General features: G+C 40.1%; 2 protein-coding genes across 4 annotated transcripts in view; both read right to left on the bottom strand.

Moving 5' to 3' along the window:
- Ano2 (anoctamin 2) overlaps positions 1–12,856 on the bottom strand; it is a 355,142-nt gene extending 342,286 nt beyond the window's left edge. The window contains exon 1 of the mRNA XM_048787661.1: positions 12,737–12,856. Within this exon, the coding sequence (XP_048643618.1) occupies positions 12,737–12,758 (22 nt within the window). The 5' untranslated portion in view covers positions 12,759–12,856. The remainder of the gene's footprint in view (positions 1–12,736) is intronic.
- A 3,801-nt stretch (positions 12,857–16,657) lies between these two features.
- The window catches only part of Vwf (von Willebrand factor), a 156,091-nt gene continuing 148,176 nt past the window's right edge, over positions 16,658–24,572 (bottom strand). For all 3 annotated transcript variants that reach the window (XM_015500732.2, XM_048787659.1, XM_048787660.1), the window contains 5 exons: positions 21,081–21,179; positions 20,061–20,189; positions 19,505–19,544; positions 17,465–17,562; positions 16,658–16,969 (listed from right to left, as the gene is read on the bottom strand). In XM_015500732.2, the coding sequence (XP_015356218.1) occupies positions 16,781–16,969; positions 17,465–17,562; positions 19,505–19,544; positions 20,061–20,189; positions 21,081–21,179 (555 nt within the window). In that variant the 3' untranslated portion in view covers positions 16,658–16,780. The remainder of the gene's footprint in view (positions 16,970–17,464; positions 17,563–19,504; positions 19,545–20,060; positions 20,190–21,080; positions 21,180–24,572) is intronic.

Raw genomic sequence — 24,572 nt, 5'->3', positions numbered from 1 at the left:
TCTAAATGGAGAAAAAATGAAGGCATTCCCTCTAAAAACTGGAACAATACAGGGATGCCCTCTTTTACCACTTCTATTCAACATAGTTCTTGAAACACTGGCCAGAGCAATTAGACAGACGAAAGAAATTAAAGGAATATGTATAGGTAAAGAAGAACTTAAATTAGCACTATTTGCTGACGATGTGATTCTATACCTAGAATACCAAAAAAAAACTCCACCAGAAAACTTCTAGAACTAGTAAATGAATTCATCAAAGTAGCAGGATATAACATCAACACCCATAAACCAAAGTATATCAGTGACAAATCCCCTGAGTAGGAAATAAGGAAAACTACCCATTCACAATAACCCCCAAAATAATAAGATACTTGGGAATCAACTTAACAAAAGAGGTAAAATATCCATACAATGAGAACTACAGAACCCTAAAAAGAGAAATCAAAGAAGACTTTAGAAGATGGAAAGATCTACCTAGCTCTTGGATAGGCAGAATTAATATTATCAAAATGACCATACTACCAAAAGTACTAAACAAATTTAATGCAATTCCCCTCAAAAACCCAATGGCGTTCCTCATAGAAATAGAAAAAGCAATCATGACATTCATCTGGAAAAATAAGAGACCCAGAATATCTAAAGCAATCCTTACCAGGAAGAGTGAAGCAGGTAGCATCGCTATACCAGAACTTAAACTATACTATAGAGCAATAGTAACAAAAACAGCATGGTATTGGCACCAAAACAGACTGGTAGACCAATGGTAGAGAATAGAGGACAAAGAGACTAACCCACAGAATGACAATTATCTTATATTAGACAAAGGTGCCAAAAACATGCGCTGGAGAAAAGATAGCATCTTCAACAAATGGTGCTGGGAAAACTGGAAATCCATATGCAACAAAATGAAATTAAATCCCTATCTCTCACCATGCACAAAACTCAACTCAAAATGGATCAAGGACCTAGTAATTAAACCAGAGACACTGCACCTAACAGAAGAAAAAGTAGGCCCTAATCTTCCTCATCTGGGATTAGGCCCCAACTTCCTTAATAAGACTCCTATAGCACAATAATTAAACCAAGAATAAGCAATTAGTTTGGAATCAAACTAAAAATTTTCTTCTCAGCAAAAGAAACAATCTGTGAGGTGATCAGAGAGCCCACATCCTGGGAGCAAATTTTTACCCCTCACACATCAGATAGAACACTAATCTCTAGGGTATATCAAGAACTCAAAAAGCTAAGCACCAAAAAAACAAATAACCCAATCAACAAATGGGCCAAGGACCTGAACAGACACTTCTCAGAAGAGGATATACAATCAATTAACAATATATGAAAAAATGCTCATCATCTCTAGCAATCGGAGAAATGCAAATCAAAACTACCCTAAGTAGAGAGAGAAGATAGAAGGGGAGGGGAGGAGAGGGGGGATAGTAGAAGATAGGAAGGGCAGCAGAATACAACATACACTAGTATGGCAGTATGTAAAAACGTGGATGTGTAACTGATGTGATTCTGCAATCTGTATACGGGGTAAAAATGGGAGTTCATAATCCACTTGAATCAAATGTATGAAATATGATATGTCAAGAGCTTTGTAATGTTTTGAACAACTAATAATTAAAAAAGAAGCGATGCGAAATTCATGTCTAAAACAAGAAAAAAAAAACTACCCTAAGATTACATCTCACTCCAGTCAGAATGGCAGCTATTATGAAGACAAGCAACAAAAAATGTTGGTGAGGATTTGGGGGAAAATGTACACTCATACATTGCTGGTGGGACTGCAAATTGATGCAGCTAATATGAAAAGCAGTATGGAGATTCCTTGGAAAACTGGGAATGGAACCACCATTTGACCCAGCTATCCCTCTCCTTGGACTATTCCCAAAAGACTTAAAAACAGCATACCACAGGGACACAACCACATCAATGTTTATAGCAGCACAATTCACAATAGCTAAACTGTGGAGCCAACCTAGATGCCCTTCAGTGGATGAATGGATTTTTAAAAATGTGGCATATATACACAATGATTTTACTCAGCAATAAAAGAGAATAAAATCATGGCATTTGCAGGTAAATGGATGGCGTTGGAGAAGATAATGCTAAGTGAAGTTAGCCAATCCCAAAAAAACAAATGCCCAAGTGTTTTCTCTGATATAAGGATGCTGACTCATAGTGTAGTAAGGAGGGGGAGCATTGGAGGAATAGATGAATTCTAGATAGGGCAGAGGGGTGTGAGGGGAAGGGAGGGGGCAGGGGTTAGCAACGATGGTGGAATGTGATGGACATCATTATCCAAAGTATATGTATGAAGACACGAATTGGGTGTCAACATACTTTACATACAGAAATATGAAAAATTGTGATATATATGTGTAATAAGAATTGTAATGCAAAAAAACAAGTACATGTATAAAGACATGAATTGGCATGAACATACTTTATATAAAGATATGAAAAATTGTTCTCTATATGTGTAATAAGAATTGTAATGCATTCCACTGTCGTGTATTTAAAAAAATAAAATCAATTAAATAAAAAAGAAAATTGATTAGAAAAAATAATAATAAAATAAATTTCTTTTCTTTATAAATTACCTAGTCTCTAGCATTTTGTTAAAGCAAATGAAGGGAAACATTATACTTTCATTTTAATATTCAGAAGCCATTGTCTAAACAACATCATGATGATTTACTCCTCTGTTGTCTTCTAAGTTTTACAGTTTTAGCTATTACATTTGTATCTATTATTCATTTTGAGTTAATTTTTATGTAGGACAGGAGGAATATGGCTGTCCAGTTGTCCCAGAATCATTTCCCCATCTCTTTATCCATTTCTTGGCACCTTTGTTAAAACTCAAGGTCCACTTCTGGAATCTCAATTCTATTGACTGTTCTATATGTCTGTCCCTGTAATACCTTTGTGGTGTGTTGAGCTGAAATCAGGAAATGTGAGTTTCATTGTATTTGTTTTTGTTTAGGTTTATAGTTTCTATTTCTCTGAGTTTCTAGATCTTTTCACTCACTAGAATCATACTTATCTTACATTTTTAGAAAATATTTATGTTAGCTGCTTTAAAATCTGATAAATTTAACATCTAAGCTATCTTAATATCAGTTTTATTGATTTCTTTGTCTTTTTATTTCTACTTTTATGGTATGTATTTAAGGTGTATAACATTATGTTTTGTTATACATACAAACAGTGAAGTTATTACTAGAGACAAGCAAACTTACAAATTCATCATCTCACATAATGACCTTTTTATGGTCATAGTATTCTCTTAGCACATTTCCAATATAAAATGACAACACTAACTATAATAATTACACTGTACAATCTATCTCTACACCTGAGTAAAGTGTATCCCAGATAACTAATCAGTGTGCCCTTTGATCTATAGCTCCCCATTTCCCCCATCACCACCCCCCTCACCTAGTAACCACTTTTTTGTTCTGTTTCTATGTGTTGGATCTGGCTTTATTTTATTTTATTTAGATCCCACATATAAGTAAGATTACCTAGTATTTCTTTCTTGGTCTGGCTTATTCACACAGCATAATGCCCTCTAACTTCATCTATGAGGTTATGGCTATCCTTTTTAAGGTTGAATAATACTCCTTGTATGTGTGCAAATGAATATACATACTCACAATTTTTTTTGTGTATCCATTGATGGACACTTAGGTTGTTTCCATACTGTGGTTATTGTGAGTAACATTGCAGTGAATGTGGGAATGTAGATATATTTATGGGGCAATGATTTTATTTTCTTGTGATGTCTTCAGAAGAAGCATTGCCGGCTCATGTGACAGCTCTATTTTTAATTTCTTTAGCAACTTCCATACTCTTTTCTACAGTGACTGCACCACTCTACATTCCCATTGAATGGTAGCAGGGTTCCCCTTTCTCCATACCCTCATGAACATTTGCTATCTCATTAGCCATCCTAACAGGTGTGGGTGGTATCTCATTGTGGTTTTGATTTTCATTTCCCCAAGGACTAGTGATGTTGAGCACCTTTTTGCATACCTGTTGTCCATTTTTACATCTTCTTTGGATACATGTCTATTCAGGGACATTTATCTCTTTTTAATCAGGTTATTTGGGGTTGTTTTGCTATTTGAGTTGTGTGAGTTCTTTATTTTGCATATTAATGTCTTAGCTGACATATAATTCACAAATATTTTCTCCATCTCTGTTGGCTGTCTTTCCGTTCTGTCTATTGTTTCCTTTGTCTCTTTTTCATGGATCATTTATTCTTATTACTTTGCAGGTCTAGTGAATTTTATGGTATGCTAGACATTGTGAATGATACAATATCTTTTCCATATCAAGAGGATTAAAACAAAGTTTTAAAATTTCTAGCAGGAAGTTCAATTACTGGCTGATTGTTCTGAGGTAATAGGGTGTTTTGTGGAAAACCCAAGGTATTTTCTAAGACTTTTTAATATGGTTCAACCTCTAAACTGTCTCTTCCCTGTTGATCTTTTAGGAGCTTGAACTGAGAGCTTTTTAGGGAAACTCTAGAGTAAATTTTTCTCTAGTGCATCCTAAAATGGCGCCCTGAAAAGACATTCACAAACTGAAGGTAAAAGGATGGGGAAAAACATACCACTCACATGGGCCACGTAAACAAGCAGAGGTTTCCATCCTAAAATGGAGCTCTGAAATCTCAGCTGTAAGCCTGGAATGTCGGGACATACTAACAAGGTCTTGCCACTCTGGCTGGGATATAACATCCCCCAGCACTGTTTGACCTCTAGCATTTCTGTTCTGATCTCAGTTTTATAGAACCTTCTCTCCACCAAACCCCATATATCTCATTCTATGCATGTGAAGCCTGACACTTAGTCAAAGATTCATCAGTGGTCCCCACAGAGAACTCTGGAGATCTTTGTTGATACAGATTCCTCCTCTCTTGTGTCTCTCCCCATAAATTACAACCATCTGTTGCTCCCAGTTTCTATCTCTGCCTCCTCAGTTCAAAGGGATGTCCTTCTATTTGGAATTCAGAACCCTGGGCCCCAGTCAATGACCTGTTCTCTTAGAGCTCAATTTGTGAGTTTCTGTTCTCTCCAGATTGTACTTCTGTGCTGGTAGTTATTCAGTGCCTGGAAATGATAGATTCATATATTTTGCCCAGTTATAATTTATGGCAGAATGCCTACTTCATTACCAATTATTCCAACATTGCTAAAAGCAGAAGTTCTTGCCAGTCGGGTTTTTAATCAGGGATTTTGTGAGCACAGAGCTCCAGGTGTATATTATTGGCATGGGCCAGAAATACCACTAGTATTCATTCAGAACTGATCCTCTAGGATATGGGTATAGCTCAGTGATAGAGCACTGGTCTAGCATGTTCAAGGCCATGGGTTTGATCCCCAGCACAGGAAAAAAAAAATTAGTTCTCATACTTTGGAAAAGGAACCCTTTTATTATTTTTAAAAAGATAAGATCCCAACTTTAATTCTGGTCACAAGGGAAAGGTAAACCTGCAGGCAAAAAAAAAAAAAAACCAAAAGACTTTTTATTTTAAAACAATGTTGTGGCTCAGGAGGCTGAGGCAGGAGGATCACAAGTTCAAAGCCCACATCAGCAATTTAGTGAGGCCCTAAGCAACTCAATGAGATCCTGTATCTAAATAAAATGCAAAAAAAAAAAAAATGCTGGGGATGTGGCTCAGTGGTTGAGTACCCCTGAGATCAATCCCAGTACCAAAAACAAACAAACCAAAAAAATAAAAACAATGTTGTGTTTGCTCAAGAATATGCAGACTCAACATAATCATAGCTCTAGAATTCACTACCTCAAAGCACAGGAGAGAGGACTTTGCCCAGAAACCTCCCTGCTCATTTTTCCCCTTTTTAATTTTTATCTATCCAGTCACTGAGCACCTAATATGTTACAGACTATAGTAAATGTCAAAAATGAGTGACATCCAGTACCTGCCTTTGCCCGACTCTCCCTACCTAGAGTGTGCAAAAGTGTGAGGGGATGTTGTAAGTCTGTCAGGTTGGGAGAAATTAGGGGAAGGTCCTGTTGAGCAAGATTGAAGTAAGGGTATTTGACATGGATGATACCTCAGAGGACTGAGTTACTGTATTCATAAACAGAATTATTTATTATTACCCACATTGATAGAGAAGGATACTACAGAAGTTAAAATAATGCTGAGCTAGCTGATATAACAAATGCACTGAGACATAAATAATGAGCAAGACATAGCAATGTTCACTTCTTGCTAAATAGTCCTGGGATAGTTAAGAAGTTGGTGGAATAGCTCTTTTCCATGTACCTTTTCAGGAACCCTGGGTGATACAGGCTCTGCCAATTTCAACTGTGACTTCCACAGCAGCCCTGTAAGTTATCATTCCAGTTATCTGAAGGGGGAAAGGGCGTAGAGCTGCAAGCACAGAGGGCTTCTATGGGCCAGGAACAGAAATGGCATATACCACTCTGCTCACATTCTGCCAGCTAGAATTTAGTCTTGTGGCCATACCTAATTGTAAGGGAGTCTAGGAAATACACTCTAGCTGTGTATTTAGGAAAAAGGGGAGAACCTGGGATTTTGATAAGCATTTCAAAAGCATGTCATAAAGACCTATCAAAAATGGTAAGTTAGTATGACATAGTCATATTTAATTGTACCATATTAAAGTTACAAATTTATCCATAAAGGAGGTGAGGGGGAGCATGGGAGGAATGAAGGAACTTTGGATAGGGTAAAGGGGAGGGAGGGGAAGGGAGGGGGCATGGGAGTAGGAAAGATAGAGGAATGAGATGGACATTATTATGCTAGGTACATGTATGAAGACATGAATGGTGTAATTCTACTTTGTGTACAACTGGAGAAATGAAAAAATTGTGCTCTAAATGTGTACTATGAATTGAAATGCATTCTTCTGTCATGTTTAACAAATTAGAATTAATAATTTTTTTTTAAATTACAAATTTACATAATTATCTCCTTAAGTATGTTCTAAGAACTTCAAATTTCAGCACCCAAGACAAGGCAGGGTATGTAATAATTGCTTACTAAACAGTTTTTGAATGAATGAACAAATGAACAAATGAATGGTGAAAGAATAGTTTGGATCTTAAATGTCTCCCAGAGCCCATGTGTTTCATGCTCAGCCTGTGCTGCTATTAGGAGGTGTTAGAACCTTTAAGAGAGGTGGCTTTGTAGGAAGTCTTTAGGTCACTGGGGCATGCCCTTGAAAGGGATTATGGGACCTCAGCCCCTTCCTTGTCTTTTCTTTTGATTCCTGGCCAGGAGATGAACAGTTTTGCTCCATTCATGCCTGGAATGTCAGGACATACTAACAAGGTCTTGCCACTCTGGCTGGGATGTAACTGCAACATCCCCCAGTACTGTCTGACCTCTAGCAGTTCTGTTCTGATCTTAGACTTGAAGAAACTTCTCTCCACCTAACCCCATATATCTCATTCTATGCATGTAAAGCCTCACTCTTAGACAAGGACTTATCAGCAGTCCCCACAGAGATCTCTGGAGATCTTTGTTGATACAGATTCCTCCTCTCTTGTGCCTCTCCCCATAATTTACAACCATCTGTTGCTCCCAGTTTCTATCTCTGCCTCCTCAGTTCAATGAGATGTCATTCTATTTGGAAACCAGAACCCTGGGCTCCAGGCAAGTAGACCTGCATGATGTGCTACTTCAGCATAGACTCAAAGCAACAGGGCCAACTGATCATGAACTGGAATCTCCACGCCATGGGGGAAAATAAAACTTTTCTCCTTATAAGTTGTTTATTTCTGGTATTTTTTATAATAACAGAAAGGTGATAAACATAAATGGTGAGTTTACAGGACAGTAGTAGTTGGCCAACAGATTTAGTTGCTTCTTGAGGTTCTTCCTAGAATGTCACATATCTGTGCTGTTAGTTTAGAAGAAGTTGCTTGCCTTTCTGTTTGTTATGGCAGGCAGACCTGCCTTCAGGTCATCAAAAACTATACCAAATCTTGTAGGTACAAGTTAACTAACTACATTTTGTGACATTTGGCATTTGAATTTACTTGGATGTGTGGAACTCACTCCTACCCCTTCTGATTCTTAAGCGGGTACTGTGTTCAAGGCTCTAAAGTATCATTTAGAAGTTGGGGAGCCAAGCTGAAGCTAATGCAAGTGGAAGGTCCTACCCCTGATTGAGATGCACACCACTTCTATAGCCAGGAAGCCAAAGCACATTCCTGGGTTGCCAGGCATGGTAGCTTCTCCTCTTCTCCAGAGATAGGCTTTTCTTGCTCCTGGATTCATGTAAAACCAAAATAACATACAACTTCACACCTATGGGGATGGTTGTAATCTAAAAGTTGAACAATAACAAGTACCGTTGAAATTGTGGAGCAATTGGAACCCTCATGAATTGTTAGCAGGAATGTAAAATGGTATAGCTACTTTGGAAAGTACTCTAACATTTGCTGAAAAAGCTAAACATACAGTTACCCCAGCCATTTTTCTCCCAGATATAGACTCAAGAGAAATAAGAGAAATAAAAACATACACACAAAAAAATGTACAAAAGAGTTCCTAACAGCATCATTCATAATAGCCAGAAAGTAGAAAGCCAAATTTTATCAACTAATAAATGGATAAACAAAACATTATATATCTTTACAAGAGAATAGTTTCCAGTCATAAGAAAGAATGAAGTACTGATACATGTTACAATATGTGGCTAAACTTTAAAATCATTTTCCTAAGTAAAAGATCCAGGCATAAATGCTACATGGGGTATGGTTCCACTTACATAAAATGTCCAGAATAGGCAACTGCACCTGAAAGAAAGTTTATTAGTGGTTGCCATGGATTAAGGGGATATGAGAAAAGTTAGTGACTGCCAGCGAGTATGAATTTTCCTTTAGAAGGATGAAAATTTTCTAAAATTAGATTGTGGTGATAAGTGTACAAGTCTGTGAATATACGAAAAATCACTAAATTGTATTACACATATCAGGTGAATTTTATGGTGTGTGAATTATGTTAATAAAACTGTTATTTTTAAAAATGGAATTCCTAGAAAATTAGAATCACTTAAAATAATTCATTGGATGAACTTAACAGCAAACTGGAAGAGGCAGAAAAAAATATCCATGAAGTTAAAGACAAATCAACAGAAATTATCTAGAGAACAGAGAACTAAAGATTGGAAAAAATTTCACTGAGCCTCAGGAACTACTGGAACAATATCAAACAGTCTAGCATACATATGACTGGAGTTCCAGGAAAAGAAGAGAATGAAAATAGGTCAGAAAAATTGTTGAAAGAATATTGGCTGAAATTGGATAATATACAATAACTTTCAGATTCAAGAAGTTTAGCCAACTCAAGTGAAAAAAAAAAGAAATACAAAGAAAACCACACCTAAGAGGAGGTACAGGTACATGAAATTGACCAAATAATGTTATATGCATGTGTCATACAAATGTGTCACAGTGTATCCCACTATTATGTATAGTTATAATGTATCAATTTAAACGAATTAAAAAAGAAAGCCACACATAAATGCATCACAATCAAACTACTGGAAACCAAAAATGAAAATAAAAGCTTGAAAGCTACCAATTTAGAAAGATATTACACATGAATAAAATAATAATATTAAAATATGAGTTAAGGTTAGCTTCTCATCAAAACAATAGAGATGTATTGAGAGATTCCTAGAGTGCTGAAAGACAAAAAAAAAAAAAAAACCTGCAAGACATTAATGTACATCCAAGGAAAATATCCTTCAAAAGAGGTGTTGAAATGAGGACATAAGCTGAAAGGATTTGTCATCAGCAGAAATGCACCTCAAGAAATACTAAAGGATGAAGAGAAATGATGACAGAAGAAACATGGATGAGAACAGCCTCTGAGGAAGTGTCATGAAAAAGATTGACAGTCACTGGTCTAAATAGACTACTAAATGGTTTTCTATACACCATAAGCTACTTCTTTTCCAATTAGAGTTTTAACTCATTAATTTGTTAGGATATGAATCTAATGGTCTGCAAACAATATTTTAAAAAATAGACTAGAAAAGAATAAAACAGAAATTTCTCTTTTCAAAAAAATGGAAACAACATAATAAATCTTTTCTGATAAACAATACTATTAATAAAGCTACAGTTCATTATGTTGGGCAATGTCTTACACAAGCATCACTACAACATTCTTCTTAAAGTTTAATGTTGATGAACTAGTTACTTCTTTTAAGATAAATGAGAATGATATAATTTATTTCTTTTCTGATCTGGCCATCAGAAAACTCACAAATAATTTTTTTCTCAATTAATAGCTATTTTTAGTTTAAGTTTTCTGATGTAAAAATATGCTCTCAAGCCTGCTTGGCCTTGATCCAACTAAACAAACCAACCATGATGATTCCAGGTTGGAAGTAGTGTAAAGGTACAGCCTTACCTAAAATATGACCCCAGCATTTAATAATCTCTTTCAAAATTAATATCTCCCCACAGAGCTCCAGTTCCACCCACTTTTCCCATTCTGAATTATTGGCTTTTATACTTCCTCCTAATGACCTAATATAAATAGAGCAAAAGCAACAGGGTGAGTTGCTGTGGGAAATATGAGGTCCAGGGTCAGATCCAAGATTGAATTCTGGGTTCATCCTTCAGTGATTGACATATGAAAACAAGAATATCTCTTAACTTTTCTGAACATTAGGTTTCTCTTCTCTGAATCGTTCATAATACCGATTCCCAAAGTCAAGGTGAAGCAAAAATACTAGCAGCGTCTAGTACAAAATAGATATTTGATAAATAGTAGTCTTCCCTTTCCCTAATTTAATGCCAAGAACGTATGACCTGAGCTACAAAATCATGCATGGTCTGGCTCACTCTTACCACTCACCTTCTTGATCACTTTGCTTCAGCCACTTGGCTTCCTGCTATTCCTTGGACAGCTCATGCACTTTCCTGTCATCTTGGAATCCTGGAATCTTTCACCTATACTTCTTTTGCTAGATCATACTCCAGATATCCATGGTTTATTCCTTCATTTAATGCAATCTCTATTCAAAATCATCTCCTCAGAGAGGACTAACCAACAGATCAAAAATACAGATTGATTCTATTTCATCCTAGATTCCCATCTCCAGTAGTCAAATGTCTGTTCTCCATGTGTTCTAGAATGTCATCCACTGGCTGGGACAAGCTTCTCTTAGCCAGCAGAACAGGTCCACAGGATGGTTAGATTTCCAGAAAATCATTTTCTCATTAGAGAAAAGTCATGCTTCACTTTAGATTTTATGAAAATAAAAGTTTGAAAGCTACCAATTTAGAAAGAGATTACACATGAATAAAATAATAATATTAAAATATGAGTTAAGGTTAGCTTCTCATCAAAACAATGGAGATATGTTGAGAGATTCCTAGAGTGCTGAAAGACAAAAAAAAAAAACCTGCAAGACATTAATCTACATCCAAGGAAAATATCCTTCAAAAGAGGTGTTGAAATGAAGACATAAGCTGAAAGGACCCAAATGCCTCTTACCCTCTAACTTTACCCTATGATAAAAGACAGAAGGCACACAGAGAAAGGAGACTAGAACCTGGGTTAGTTCCTAGCTCCTCTCACAACCTCTTCAATTAGCAAACAAAATGGGCCCAGGGCACAATGAGGCAACTCAGCAAAAGAGGTTTTGGGAAAGAACCTTTTCAGGGCCTTAGTTCCCAAAATGATAGTGTATGGCAAGACAGAGGAACAAACAGACCCTGATGTCCAGCAGCTGGGGCACACTGACAGAAAGACTGGGCAAGGGCTCTGATGTCTGGTCCCAAAGACAAAATGCAGACAGGTGGAGAGACCAAGAGTATCAGAATAATCTGGAAGAGCTCTCTCACCTTGCCTGATACCCTCACACCACCACTTGCCTTTGGGCTGAGATCTTTACCTGGTTCAATGGGACCTCCTGCCCCAGGCCAGGGTCCACATGGTCCCTTGGAGTATCACCTATGCAAACAAAAGCATCAAGACTACCACTGACACCTACCCTCGGTTCATTGTCCATGCCAAAATACTGAGCATCTCCCTACTTCATGGCTTTCTCAAGAATTATCAGAAACAAGACACCCAACAAAATCCCACTCCAGGTAAGTTTAGCCCTGCCCGAATGCATCTGTCAATTCACTGTAATTTTGAAGGTGCAAAGTAACATCTTTATCTCCAAATTTACTACAATCTACTTTTCTTCCAAGAAACATCCCTGGGCAAGCAATTCCTGTGTTTTCCCACACCTGGTGTAAAATGACTAATATTGAAGCCCTTTATAAAGGTGGGTTTGACTAAGGACTGGATCTGTGAGGCCACTCTAGGGCTGCTCTATCTTCACCAGTCTGCTACTGAATTAAGCCTGGCTAGCTGTTTACTTCCCTCAGACTCTCTAAGCAAACGTCCCAAGAACTGTAACAAACAGAGGCAAAATTATTGAGATAGGAATAGGGGGGAAAATCCCTGTGAAGTGGCCACACCAGTCCCCTGCCTCCTGATCTCCCTTCCCTCTCCTTGATGTGCGTGAGTCTCAGGTGTCCCTCATCTTCCCTGCCGGGGAGGATAGGGGTAGGTTTCTCGCACCGCCTTGTACAGATTCTCTTGAGGTAACCAATTCCGAAGGCTGAGTTAAATGCCGTCTCCTTCGCCCCCTCTCTCCTAGAACACACTGAATACTCAAGACCAGGGTCCCCGGCTGGGGAAACTCACCTCGCAGCCCCGGGGTAGCCATGGCGCGGACTCACGGGAGGCAAAACCCGACTGCCCTGCGACCGCGTTGACTTCTGGACAGGCTTATACAGCCACGGGGCTAATTCCATCGCGGCTCAGCTCAGTCTGGACGTGCCCGCCCCTTGCCTGCTGCCGCCTCCGCCTCCCCCTCCGCCCCTCCCGAGTCACCCGGCCTTGCGCAGCGCAAGTCTGAGCTGTTGCTCTCCCTGCTGCGCCCTGGGCGCACCAGCGCTGGGAGTGCAGTCCCGCGGTGAGGTTGAGTCCGGGACAAGAAACCAAGAGGCAAGACGATTCCCGCTGCTTTTGCTTCTAGACCCAAGGAGGCGCTTTGCAATCTGGTTTGGCGTGGGAAAATTCAGCCAGATTATCTCATGAACCGTCTAGTTAATTAGTTTCCAATCCTGCCAGCAAAGCGTCCTTCCAGCAGCCCCAAAGAGTCATTCATTATCCAGAGATAACCAGGGATGAGAATGAGAGCCGCCCCCTGAACAGTAGTGGGTCCCTGTTGCACACCTGTCCTCACTCTATCTCGCCACCAGCTATCCTCGCTTTTCTCTAGATTAAAGGAAGAAACTGAGCTAGAGATGGGGAATAGGTGTACCTGAGACATGCCTAACAAGAAAAAGGGCAACAAGAGGCAGGGAGAAGGATGGGTTTTATAAGAGTTTCTCCGTGGGATCTAGGACGGGATTAAGGAGGATTGTGGAGATAAATCATGGGATCTCCATTCCCAGAAAACAAAAGGCGTGCCATCTCTAGGATGGTCTAGATGCCTGGCCACGGGCTGAGGGATAGAAAAGGAGTCAGCCAAAGGGCGATTCTAGATTGTGGAATCTACAAGATACTCAGAGGTATCTAATTCATTAATAAACTAATTCATTAATATCACCAGCCCCCCAAAATGAAAAAGATTATGTTAGTGTCTAGTGTGCTATTTGTGACCACTGACAATAACTCTGAAGAATTTTTCCTCCTTTACTAATAAGGTGGCTAGTGATGAGAGCTCCACACTTTATAAATGAGAAACCTGAGGCAGAAAACAGAAAGTATAAGAATACAGAATGAATCAAGGGAAGAACTGAAGGAAACAAAAGATATTATATCCCACCCTGGGGGGGGGATCTTTATTTCACCCACTCCAAGTAATAAAGGTTGATATTCATATGGGAATTTCTCTTCATCAGGCAGGCTTCTCAATGCTTTACCAAGAATAGTTATTTTAATCCTAAAATAATTCTGTGAGATAATTACTGCATTGTGCCTATTTTACAGATGAGGAGACTGCAGTATAAAAGGTCAAGCGACTTGCCTGGAAGAGGTGTGATAAGTTCCAAGCAGGCAGCCTGCTCCAGCATCCCTGCTCCTAACACTTTGCTATTCAGATTGTCTGTCTCCCAGACAATACCCTTTTCCTGTTTACTTCCAGGGATGCCTCTCCAAATTGTTTCAATCTCAAAAGGATTGGAACACTTTCTACCACTGCTCCTTTATCCATTCCTTTTCTCCTCTCCCTCTAGTCCCTGTAAACTTCTCCCTTGAGACTCCCCCTAAAACACAGGCCTTGGGGGACTGTTATCTCATTTGTTCTAAGGGTGAGCATGAAACAGGGACCTTTCTAAAAAACCTGCTTTGGCTTTTCTTCTTTTTATTAACATTTATTTTTAAGCTGTGGGTGGACACAATATCTTTATTTCATTTTTACACAGTGCTAAGAATCGAATCCAGTGCCTCATGCATGCTAGGCAAGTGGTCTACCTCTGAGCCACAACCGCAGCCCCCCAATTAATTATCTTGATGGTGATAGTTTTGGCACAGGATATTAAAAAGTATTTGGCATTTACTAGGATGTTTCACTACTAACAAAGTTGAAGGTTGCCCTCACCCAGGAGGGTCTTTTATAGCTCTCCTGGTTTTGTTTTGTTTTGTTTTTCTTGTGATGCTGAGGATTGAACCCAGAGCCTTGTGCATGTGAGGCAAGCACCCTACCAACTGAGCTATATCCCCAGCCCCATTTTATAGATATTCTATAGTTAGTTCTTCTACCACTTCTCCACTATGTGAAAAGTGCATATAAATATGGAAATCATCTTGTGCTGTCTGGCTTTTATTCTTAACAGTGAAATGCTATTTCAGTACCTATGAGAAGTTCAGGCCATCGAAAAACTGACAACCTATGCTGGAGAGACAGCTCCCTGCCAAGCAGCTGCCTCCAATAACGCCCTGTCCCCAGGTAAAGTGTTAGGCGATCAGTCAGAAGAGTGACAGTTAATTCCCTGGATCTAGTTTCCTCCAGAGAGAACTTAGAGGCCCCTCAAAGTTGGGAGGTCAGGGGATGGGTAGAGGGATGACAGCCTTTGAATTATTGAGTAGTTATACAAAACTTCTATCCTTTCTTCCTTCCCTCTTCCCCACTAAAATCCCCACCAAACCAACTCAGCACAATCTATTCCATTTCCCTGTGACTTGGTTTCTCTTGAGGTTAGTTCCAGGCAGTAACAGAAGTGGCAGAAACCTAGGAATGCAGCAGTCACTAGTTCCCACGATAGCAAGGAAAGAATCTTCAAGCAGCAGAGATCAAGACCATGTGGCTCTGGTGCAGGGGCCTGGGAATTTTTGTGTAGATGTCAGAGCACTGGGTTCTGAACCTGGCCCTGTCATTCGGCAGTTATGCGACCTTTGGAAAGTCACTTGAATTCTCTGAGCTGTTTCATCATTTGTATAGCAGTGGGGGAAAGACCATGGATTATATGATATCGAAATTCTTTTCAGCGCCAACATTCAGTAATTTCAATGAGTTGAGTCTCTCCTGGGTTGATTTCGAATGAAACTAACTTTTCCACCAAATTTCTGTGGCACACCCAGGATATTCCCTTCATTCTCATGGGCACCCTTTCCCCAACCAGAGTCTCCACCATCTTGCCAGCATGCACATGTAAACTTTTTTTAATAAATTTTAAGGAAAGATAATCTTTAGTTGAGAGTGCCCATGCCAGTAAGTAATTTGGGGACTAGGTGATACTTGGTGTTATCTACAGCTATTCCCACTAAGGCTATCTGGGGCACATGGGGTGTTAACACCTAGTATAAAGCATTTTCAGCCCTTAGAATGAAGGAAATCCCTAATGTTCTGTTATTATTCTTAGAGTCACTTATTCCCACTTTGGGACTTGATTTCGCTACTTTTATTCTTGTCCCTTCTTACATTAGAACAATGCACAATTACCTAAGGACTTCCAGGCTTTATTTTAGGCAGTTTATTTATCCCCACAAGTCCATGAGTGAGACCACCACTTCAGTTTTCCAAATGAGGAAACCATTAATGAGCACCATTAATGGACCACATAGATGAGCAAGGGCCATTGTGGAGCCCAGGTGTGTTCCCAAGTCTGGGACTCATCTGCCATGGCTGAGCATGGTAGGACCATGCTCCCATACCTGTCAGCACCCAGATTTCACGTGGCCTCGGTCCTCAGCAGCTCTCTTCCACAGATCACTAAGGAGATGCAGGAATTTTTGTCACACTTGGTCAAACACCTCCACAATGCCAGCCACACTGACAATAGCCCATATCTATCTTGGCAGAATCCTGGTCCCACCCCCCTGCTATACCCAGAAGCCCCTCAACTCATAGAGTTGAGAACTCAATGTTTCTAAGCAAATCCGTTCCACTTCAGGCCACTGGGTTAAGTTTCAAAAGTGGCCTGCCCCACAGTGTGCCCTCCCCAGACCATGGAGGTAGAGACACCACTCATTCCCAGAGGTTGGCAGTCCCTCCCATGGACACTGGGTCTGCAGTGTTTGAACTTGGGGCCTCTGCTTTCTCCCTCAGAACAAGTCTCAGAACTCAGTCCTAACCTACAGTTGCTATCTCGGGATTGCAAACAGTGCACCACCAGCCTGTGCAAGATGAGAGCTTGACTTTTATTGTGGGAACCAGAGCAGTAGTACAGACGACCGGGCAGCACTTTGGCTGGTTGGGCCAAGGAGGGCAGCAGCAGGCATCCATGGCAGTTGTAGCAAGCCTCACTTGCTGCACTTCCGGGGGGAACACCTGCACTGCCTGGCATTTAGGATGTCATGGTACACAACAGAGCCATTGGTGCAGAGCAGGGGCACATGCATGGGCTCCGTCTGTGTGGGTGAGCAGCAAGAACACTGGTCCTGTACATCCTCTGTGTCGATGGAGTACACAGCCTTGCTGGCACATTTGCCCTGAAATGGAGCAGAGAGGCAGGACATTAGGTGGCTGGAGAAGTCTGGGATAGGGACAGCCTATGTCCTCCCCTTATTCCTCCAAGCAAGGCAGGTCATGCCTCACCCAGGCACACCCAGGACAGCTAGGCAATTTTTAAAAGTAGATCTCAGGGAAGTCTGATGTTTCCTCTATCCTGTGTGCACACCCAAATCCCTCTAGCTTCAATGTTTATGCACCTTTGAATGTTCTTTAGGAAATGTAGCCCAAATCTTCCATTTAAAATAGCTCTTCATTCTCTTTAAAGAATTTATTGGGCGTTTCTTCTGTGGTCAAAAGTTCCTAGTTATTTAATAAAACATTTACTTAAAAAACACTTAAAGTTCCTTTCCCCTCTCCTTGAGATTCTTCCAGATCCTTCTAGTATGTAACTGAAGAGACATGTCCTAGTCCTGGTTCAAACAAGGAGACTCAGCCCTCACCACCCAGGCCTCTCTAAAGTCAGAGAGCCTTACCTGGCAGTAATGAATGTCCACTTCCTCTTGGGACTTACAGTCTCCCACTTTGACATACTGCACCCTGGCAGTGATCTCTTTGCAATCAGGCTCCTCACCTGTAAAATAGGTGAGAGATAGAGCTTGGGGGCTGGTTGGGGTTTTGAACATTCTTCAGCCCCAGTACCCTCAATGAGCTGGAAATAGGCCCATTTCACAGTCAACAGATAACCAAATCCAGCTGCAGGGAGAAGAATTAAGTTATCCTGATATACTTCTGCTGTTCCTGACCCTTTAAATTCAGAAATACAGTTATTGCTGGATTTAATTCATTTAATTGTAAAATTTAATTGCAGAAGGAGCCTAGATATACTGTAATTTGGTGGTATAGATGGATGAGACTCACTTTAATATAATTGTAGACTTTAAAAAACATAATGGCTGGAGCAGTACTCTCAGGCTATAATTACATTCACATGCTAATGGACAATTAAGTAGCCAATAAATAAAATGATATTAATTAATGGTTTGATATTAAATCCATCCCTGCCTTTGGGTCAGAGGAAAGGCAAATGTCAGGCCACTTAAGGGACTCACTGACTCTGTGGCAGCTAAGAAAATCCCAAGGAGCCTTCATAGAGTCCTCTTTTGGGGTACTGCAATCTTCAGGTTGCCCCCGTGGGTTCTCTTACATGCAAGGTTTAGTGGTATTCAAACTGAAACTCTGCGTGGCCCACTAAGGATTCTAAGAGTTAATGCCAGCTCATTATTACCATTGGGACAATGGGAGGTTTCCATTCCGGGACGGCTCCAAATCTAAGTCAACCCTAACTACATGTTAGCCTACTTCCCAACTTCCCAATAATTTCATTCTAAAGGCTAAGGCTGCCAATAACATGAAGAGGATGAATAAGGAAAACATATCTGGGTAAACATGTAAATTTTTTATGGATATAAATCCCTGAACATGGTTTGTTCAGCCTCCTGAACACATCAACCAACAAGAGCCCCTTGTTACTGGTTTTGTAGATAACCAAATTCCATGTGCAGTATAGAGAATTCCTCCTAACCAAATTCCATGTGCAGTGTAGAGAATTCATCTCCTCTGATGATTTCCTGACTTCACTTCTTAAACCATTCAGAAGGAAATTGTAGAAAGAAATGCTTTCAGAGTGTCTTATACTCTGAAAATTGGTTACAGCAATTACAGGGGCTATCAGAGTAAGCCATCAAGAAAGGAAGGAATGATTGAATACTGAAGGTATTCACGTTTTTCACTCTGCTTATCTCTGCCTGAAAGTAAGCAGGGTCTATGAATTCAAAACAAAACTAAAAATAAAAATAAAAGAAATTAGTCAAGACAAGTAATTCTAAGCTACTTGTTTTCATGAACACAAGAATGTGTGGGAATTAAACTGTCTGATGTGTATCTCCAAAACTGCTGCTATGCTCTATGAGTGATTAGAGTCAGAGAGTGTGACATGACAGGGCCCCTAAATTCAGTTTGCTCCTACTTTACTGCAAGGTCAACAGGAAGCATGAGTGAAGAAAAGGGGGTAATAGACCTAGACCAGCCTCATAAATCTTTGAGAGCAGATGCTATGTTGTCTACAGCCCCTGCAACATGTAATGGACTATCATTAGTCATCCAGTGGCTTCCCTTTCTCTCCAAGATAGCATCACATGCAATGAATAAAGTGTGTATAAACTATCTGCTCTGTCAAGATCATGGATTAAGAGTGCCTGTCTTCAGGGAGCTTGTTGGAGAGAGAAGATATTCTCTCGTGGTTAGGTCCAGTAGCAAAGGCACCTAAGTGGCTAGAGACAGAAAGGAGTTTGGAGGAAAGGTGAGAAGAGATTACTCCAGGGTATTTGAAAAGAGACTTGAACAAGGGGCAGTCCACTAACACTCAGGGAGATGAGGTTGTTCCCTGCAGAGTTGTACACAATGATTGGCTGGTAACCAAGAAATATCTTTCTGGAATAAAGCTTGCTGCAAAGAACAATGACTGGACTTGGTATAATGGGTTCCAAAGGACAAACTTCCAGTAATGTACTCACATGTGTCACAGCAGGTGCCTGGAATTTTTATAATTTTCCCCTAAGAAAACAGCAGAGTCATAGATTAGACACAAATAGTTCATCGTGGACAATTTTCCAGTCACTCCAGATCAGTTCCTAGCTCTGAACTCACATCCCTGAGCTTATGTCCCCAGATGTAAACTGTGCTTTCCCATCGCAATGTGAGCCCATAGCCACCCTACCTGACCAAAAAGGAACTATTTTGATTATTTTGAATTTTCTTCCAACTGAGTCTTCAGGAAGATCATTCCCAAGGAAACAAAATTGGTTTGATCTCTCACCTTCCTATTCAAGGATCACAGATTCAGCTTTCCTCAAGTGACAGACTTAAAAAAAATAATCTATACTGCAGAGAACTTTTCCTCTCCATCAAGCTTTAATCCTATAATTTCATCAATTCTTAAACTAGGTCAGAGGTCTGCCTTGGATGGTGGGAATAAGAACTGGGCTGCATGCTGTTCAAGAGAACACTATTCTTAGAGTCAAAGATTGAGATAGTCAAGACAAAAGCAGGGTCTGAGCTGCAATTACTCACTCCCTCAGCCAGACACTTGTGTTCATCAAAGGGTGGGCAGCCGGTGACCCTCTTCTCCCAGATGTACTCTCCTCTCTCGTTGACCTTGCAGAAGTGACTATCACAGCCATCCTGGAGTGTCTCGTCACGCTGAAAGAAAAGCAGAGGAGAGGGCAAAACAAATTCAAAGTCAGTGTTTTGGGTTAAAAAGTCACTCCAAACCATGGTCTTCACTTGGGGTTGCTGAAGCAATTTGGAGAACTATGGAAGAAGGATAGGACAATGGACGTAAAATTCCCACAGTCTGGATACAGAATAGAAATAGAGTTTGGTTTTACAACTTGTTTTCTATAAACAGGGATGCATAAAGTGGAGGATTCTATTCTGACCATGCAAGTGGTTCAAGAATGGAGACAGAGCAAGAGTAAGCTGGCTAACTGATAAAGGAACAAGAGATGAGCCATGGGCATCAACCCCTCAGCCCCACCAGCTAATTCTAGCTTTCATAGATCAGGGTTGATTAACCTGATTGACTGCCTGATCTCACAGACTCTCCAGGCTATAGAAAATCTTACAGATCCACCAACTCAGACAGAAGGGAGCAGGGGCTGGGGAGAGGGAAAGCAATGGAGAGGTACTGGAGTTTGAATTAGAATAAGATGTATTCCATGCTTATATAATTATGTCAAAATGGATTCTATTGTCATGTATAACTAAAAAGAAGAACCAATAAAAAATCCTAAAAAAATGAAAATCTTAAAGATCCATCAATTTCAAATCATGAGGCTATACACCAACTGTACTCTTGCCAAGCAGAGCAGCAAGATAGTTAAATAAAAGAGAAAATTCTGTGCCTCCTACAGGTCATCTATCTTTTTTTTTTATAGAATGAGAAATAAGTAGAAAAAGAAGCCAATATTAAACCCCAATGAGTCCCTCTTTCTTAAAGAAAAGAGCCCCAAATAGAAAAGAGCCCCAGATGGTGATGAGAGGGGACCAGATGGTGACATGACAGGGCCTCTGAATCCAGTTTGCTCCTACCTTCAGCGTCATGATCTGTCCTCCTCTTAGCTGAATGGTGCAAGCTGTAGGCAAACACCTTCCACAGCATTCTCCTTGAGTCTTCTCTTCCCTGTAACCCTATATCCAGGAAAGAAAGCAGACACAGTTGATCTCCCCAGAACATCCCAATTACAATTAGACTTGCATGGCTGACCCTTCATTTCCTATTCAGCAATTCCACCCGGAGTTCTAAAAGTCAACATCCAACTCTAACTAGCTTTTATCAGTTCTCAGTCCCCCAGACAGCATTTCTTCCCTTTATTTAAGTATATTTTGCTCAAATTATAGCAGTCTGACCTATTAAATTAGACCTCTCCCCTGAACTTCAGACTTACACATTCAGTTGTTTACTGGATGGTTGTTTATCTTATTATCATCCCAAGACTTATTTCCAAAGTTAAACTTAATTTTTGCTCCATATATCATCCCTTTCCAGCCTTCCTTATATTGGAAGATAATGTCATGACATAGTTGCTCAAACTGGAAACACGGAAGTCATCCTTCACTCCTCTATTTTTCTCACCCCTCCCCACTCAGTCATCACCAATTCTTGCCAAAAATTGCATCTTAAACTTATCCACTGCTTGTCATTACCAGTATTTGCTATCGTCTAGTTTAAGCAATCATCATCTTCCCACTGGACTCTGGTAGTAGTCTTATTTTGTCTTCGTACCTCCATTCTTGTCCCCTATTGTAGGTCACTTACACCTGCTAGAATGACATTCTTAAGATAGGTCCGGTCATGTCACTCTCCTGCTTAAAACCCTTTGGATAGAGTTCCGATTCTAGTAGGGACACAGTAGCTTGATTTAGACTTACTCTCCTTCAGATAACAATTATAAACTATTAACAAAATATTTAAAACAATTATTTAAAGGCATTGGAAGATGACCAAAATCAGGAACAAATGGTAGGCTATTTGATCCTTGAAAGAGGGAATCATAATGCACAAGATTCATATTTAAATGGCTTTTCCCTTCAGAGAAGTCTGTATGGCTCTGGACGGCTGGAACTTAAGCAGGAAACTATACTTGCATTTGTCTGAGGACTCAGAGGAAAGAGTTTGCAGCTGCTAGAAAAGCTGAAAACTGAAGGAGAAAAAATTAAATTAAAAGGTGGGGGAGACTGAAAGCGGGAGGCCCCAAATCTGCATGTAAACTTCCCTCCAATCTCTGCTTGACTTCTTAGTTATATATACAGGGAAGCCTGAAATAATCCAGGGACAAAACAACACCTGGACAACTAACAGACCTGAGTAGAAATGTCAGCTGCCACACACCACAGGGGAGAGACAGTATCTGAAGTCCAAATTCTACCAAGTTGGAGGGGCTAGGTCAACACCTTAGGTTTCTATTGAAATTTCATCAATACCAGGCCTTAAGAGTGAAGACCATTCCTCAGGACCAAGATATTTGCCCTGGGACTAAGAGAATTGCTGAAATAGATCTCCCTACTGTAGTTTTGAAAAAAAAATTTAGTTGTAAATGGACACAATACCTTTATTTTATTTATTTTTATGTGGTGCTAAGGCTCAAACCCAGTGCCTCACCCATGCTAGGCAAGTGCTCTATCACTGAGCCACAACCCCAGCTCCCCTAACGTAGTTTTTGTTCCAAGTGAACCATCAAAACCTAACCACTTGCTAGTAACAAACTTCACATTCATTGTGGGAGAATTGTAGAATTAAGAGTCTCTTCAATGTATCTTGTACCAAGGTCTAATACACAGTAAAACATTTCATGCAAAGAGGGGTCAAAGATGGCCGATTAGAGGAAGGCTATACCTTGCAGCTTCTCCGTGACTCGGGATTCAAACAGTGGTAGTACTGCTTCTCAGCAAGGTGGGTGACAAGAAGGAATTAACAGAAATGCAAAATTGGACCGTCAGAGACTCAGAGACCCAGAAATTCAGGTGCTTTGAATTGAAGACAAGAAAGAATACACTGGAGTCAACCCAGAAGCACCAGTTTCCCGCAGAGGGGAGAGGAAACAAATAGAAAGAAACATAGTGGACAAATTTGGCCCAGGAAAACCTGTAGAACAGAAAATAAATCTGAGCTATACCAGAGGCTACACAACGAGCTGATGCTTGAAAAGTTCTCCATGTTTCTCAGCAGGCAAGCAGAGAGCTGAGGCAGGAGCCACCTAGAAGATGCCATGCTCCAGATTGCTGCTGTGGTATCCCAGGAGATCATAGTAAATACTACCATACTGTTCCAGCTAGCACCTACCATATGGCTGAGGTACACCTGGTAGAATGTGATCGAAATAGGCATAGAGACTGTATCCTGGGGGATTCAAGTCAGAAACACAAAGGAAAGTGCAGCTTGCTTTCTTTGAGTCTGTGGCTCCTGTGACCAGCTGAAGAGGGTCAGGGAAACTAAATGGGCATGCCTAATTTCACTTGGGAATGAGCCTGGGAAGGCCATATTTGTGGGTGGTAGAGTATGTGGGACTTGTGGAGGGTGGGTCAACCAGCCCTATGAGTAGAATTATTGGGAGGCCCCTGAGACTCAAAACACCCAACAGAGAACAGCATCTGCTTAGCCCTAGGAGTGTGCTGATCTCATCTCTCCAAAGCAGATACCATCTGACAAAATTCTAAAGAATTTTAGAATTTTAGATTCTAAATGTTAGAAGTCTAGCCACCAGAATTTCCCATTTAGAATTCTGCTTCAGCCCCACCCTGGGAGTAAGTACATCAATACAGTCTGCCAGACAAAATTCCAACTGCATTATATCCCATTCCATCTCTCCTTATGCAGGTGAGATGGAAAGCTGAGAGCTATTTAGCCCATTGCAGTTCCAGACTACTCCAGCTGGCAGCTCAATGAGCAACACAGAAAGAGGAAGGGTTTGACCATCGCCAGCCCTTGGGGTGTGCAGCCCAAGAAGAAATGGAAAGAAGGCAGTCTAGCATAGGAAGTAAATATTCATCCTTACAGACAGTTTTGACCACCTCAGCAGAAATAATTTTTTCCACATTATTTTCATGTTTCATAGAGAGAGAAAAAAAATTCTTGTTTTATTTGCTGCTTGGATACACACACACACACACATTTGTTTCTTCTTTTCATTTTTTCTTTTTAATTATTTATTTGCTGTTTTGCTTTGTTTGGCCTTTTGAGGGTTAGGGGATTTTGTTTTTTGTTTTTATTTCTTTTGTTACTTTTTCTCTTCTTTCTTCTCCCTCTCTTTTTATATATTTTGCTTCTTTTATCTATGTTTTCTCCTCCTTCTTTGTATTTGTTGACCATTTGAATTTCTTCTTTTGAGAAATGTCCCATTTATTGATTCAGTTGTTTTCTGGGATTTCAGATTGCTAAATATTTTTTGAACTAAAAAAAAATTCTTGATATAATCCCCTCTAACAAGAGTAACTGGAAATGAATTTCAAATTTATGTAGGACTATTAAAAAATAGGTTGAAAATAAAAGGGGAAAGATGCAGCATGTAAATTACTAAGAATAAG

The sequence above is a fragment of the Marmota marmota genome, unplaced genomic scaffold (genome assembly GCF_001458135.2).
Source record: "Marmota marmota marmota unplaced genomic scaffold, marMar, whole genome shotgun sequence".
In the NCBI taxonomy this organism is placed as follows: Eukaryota; Metazoa; Chordata; class Mammalia; order Rodentia; family Sciuridae; genus Marmota; species Marmota marmota.
This window is presented reverse-complemented; position numbering and strand designations above follow the sequence as displayed.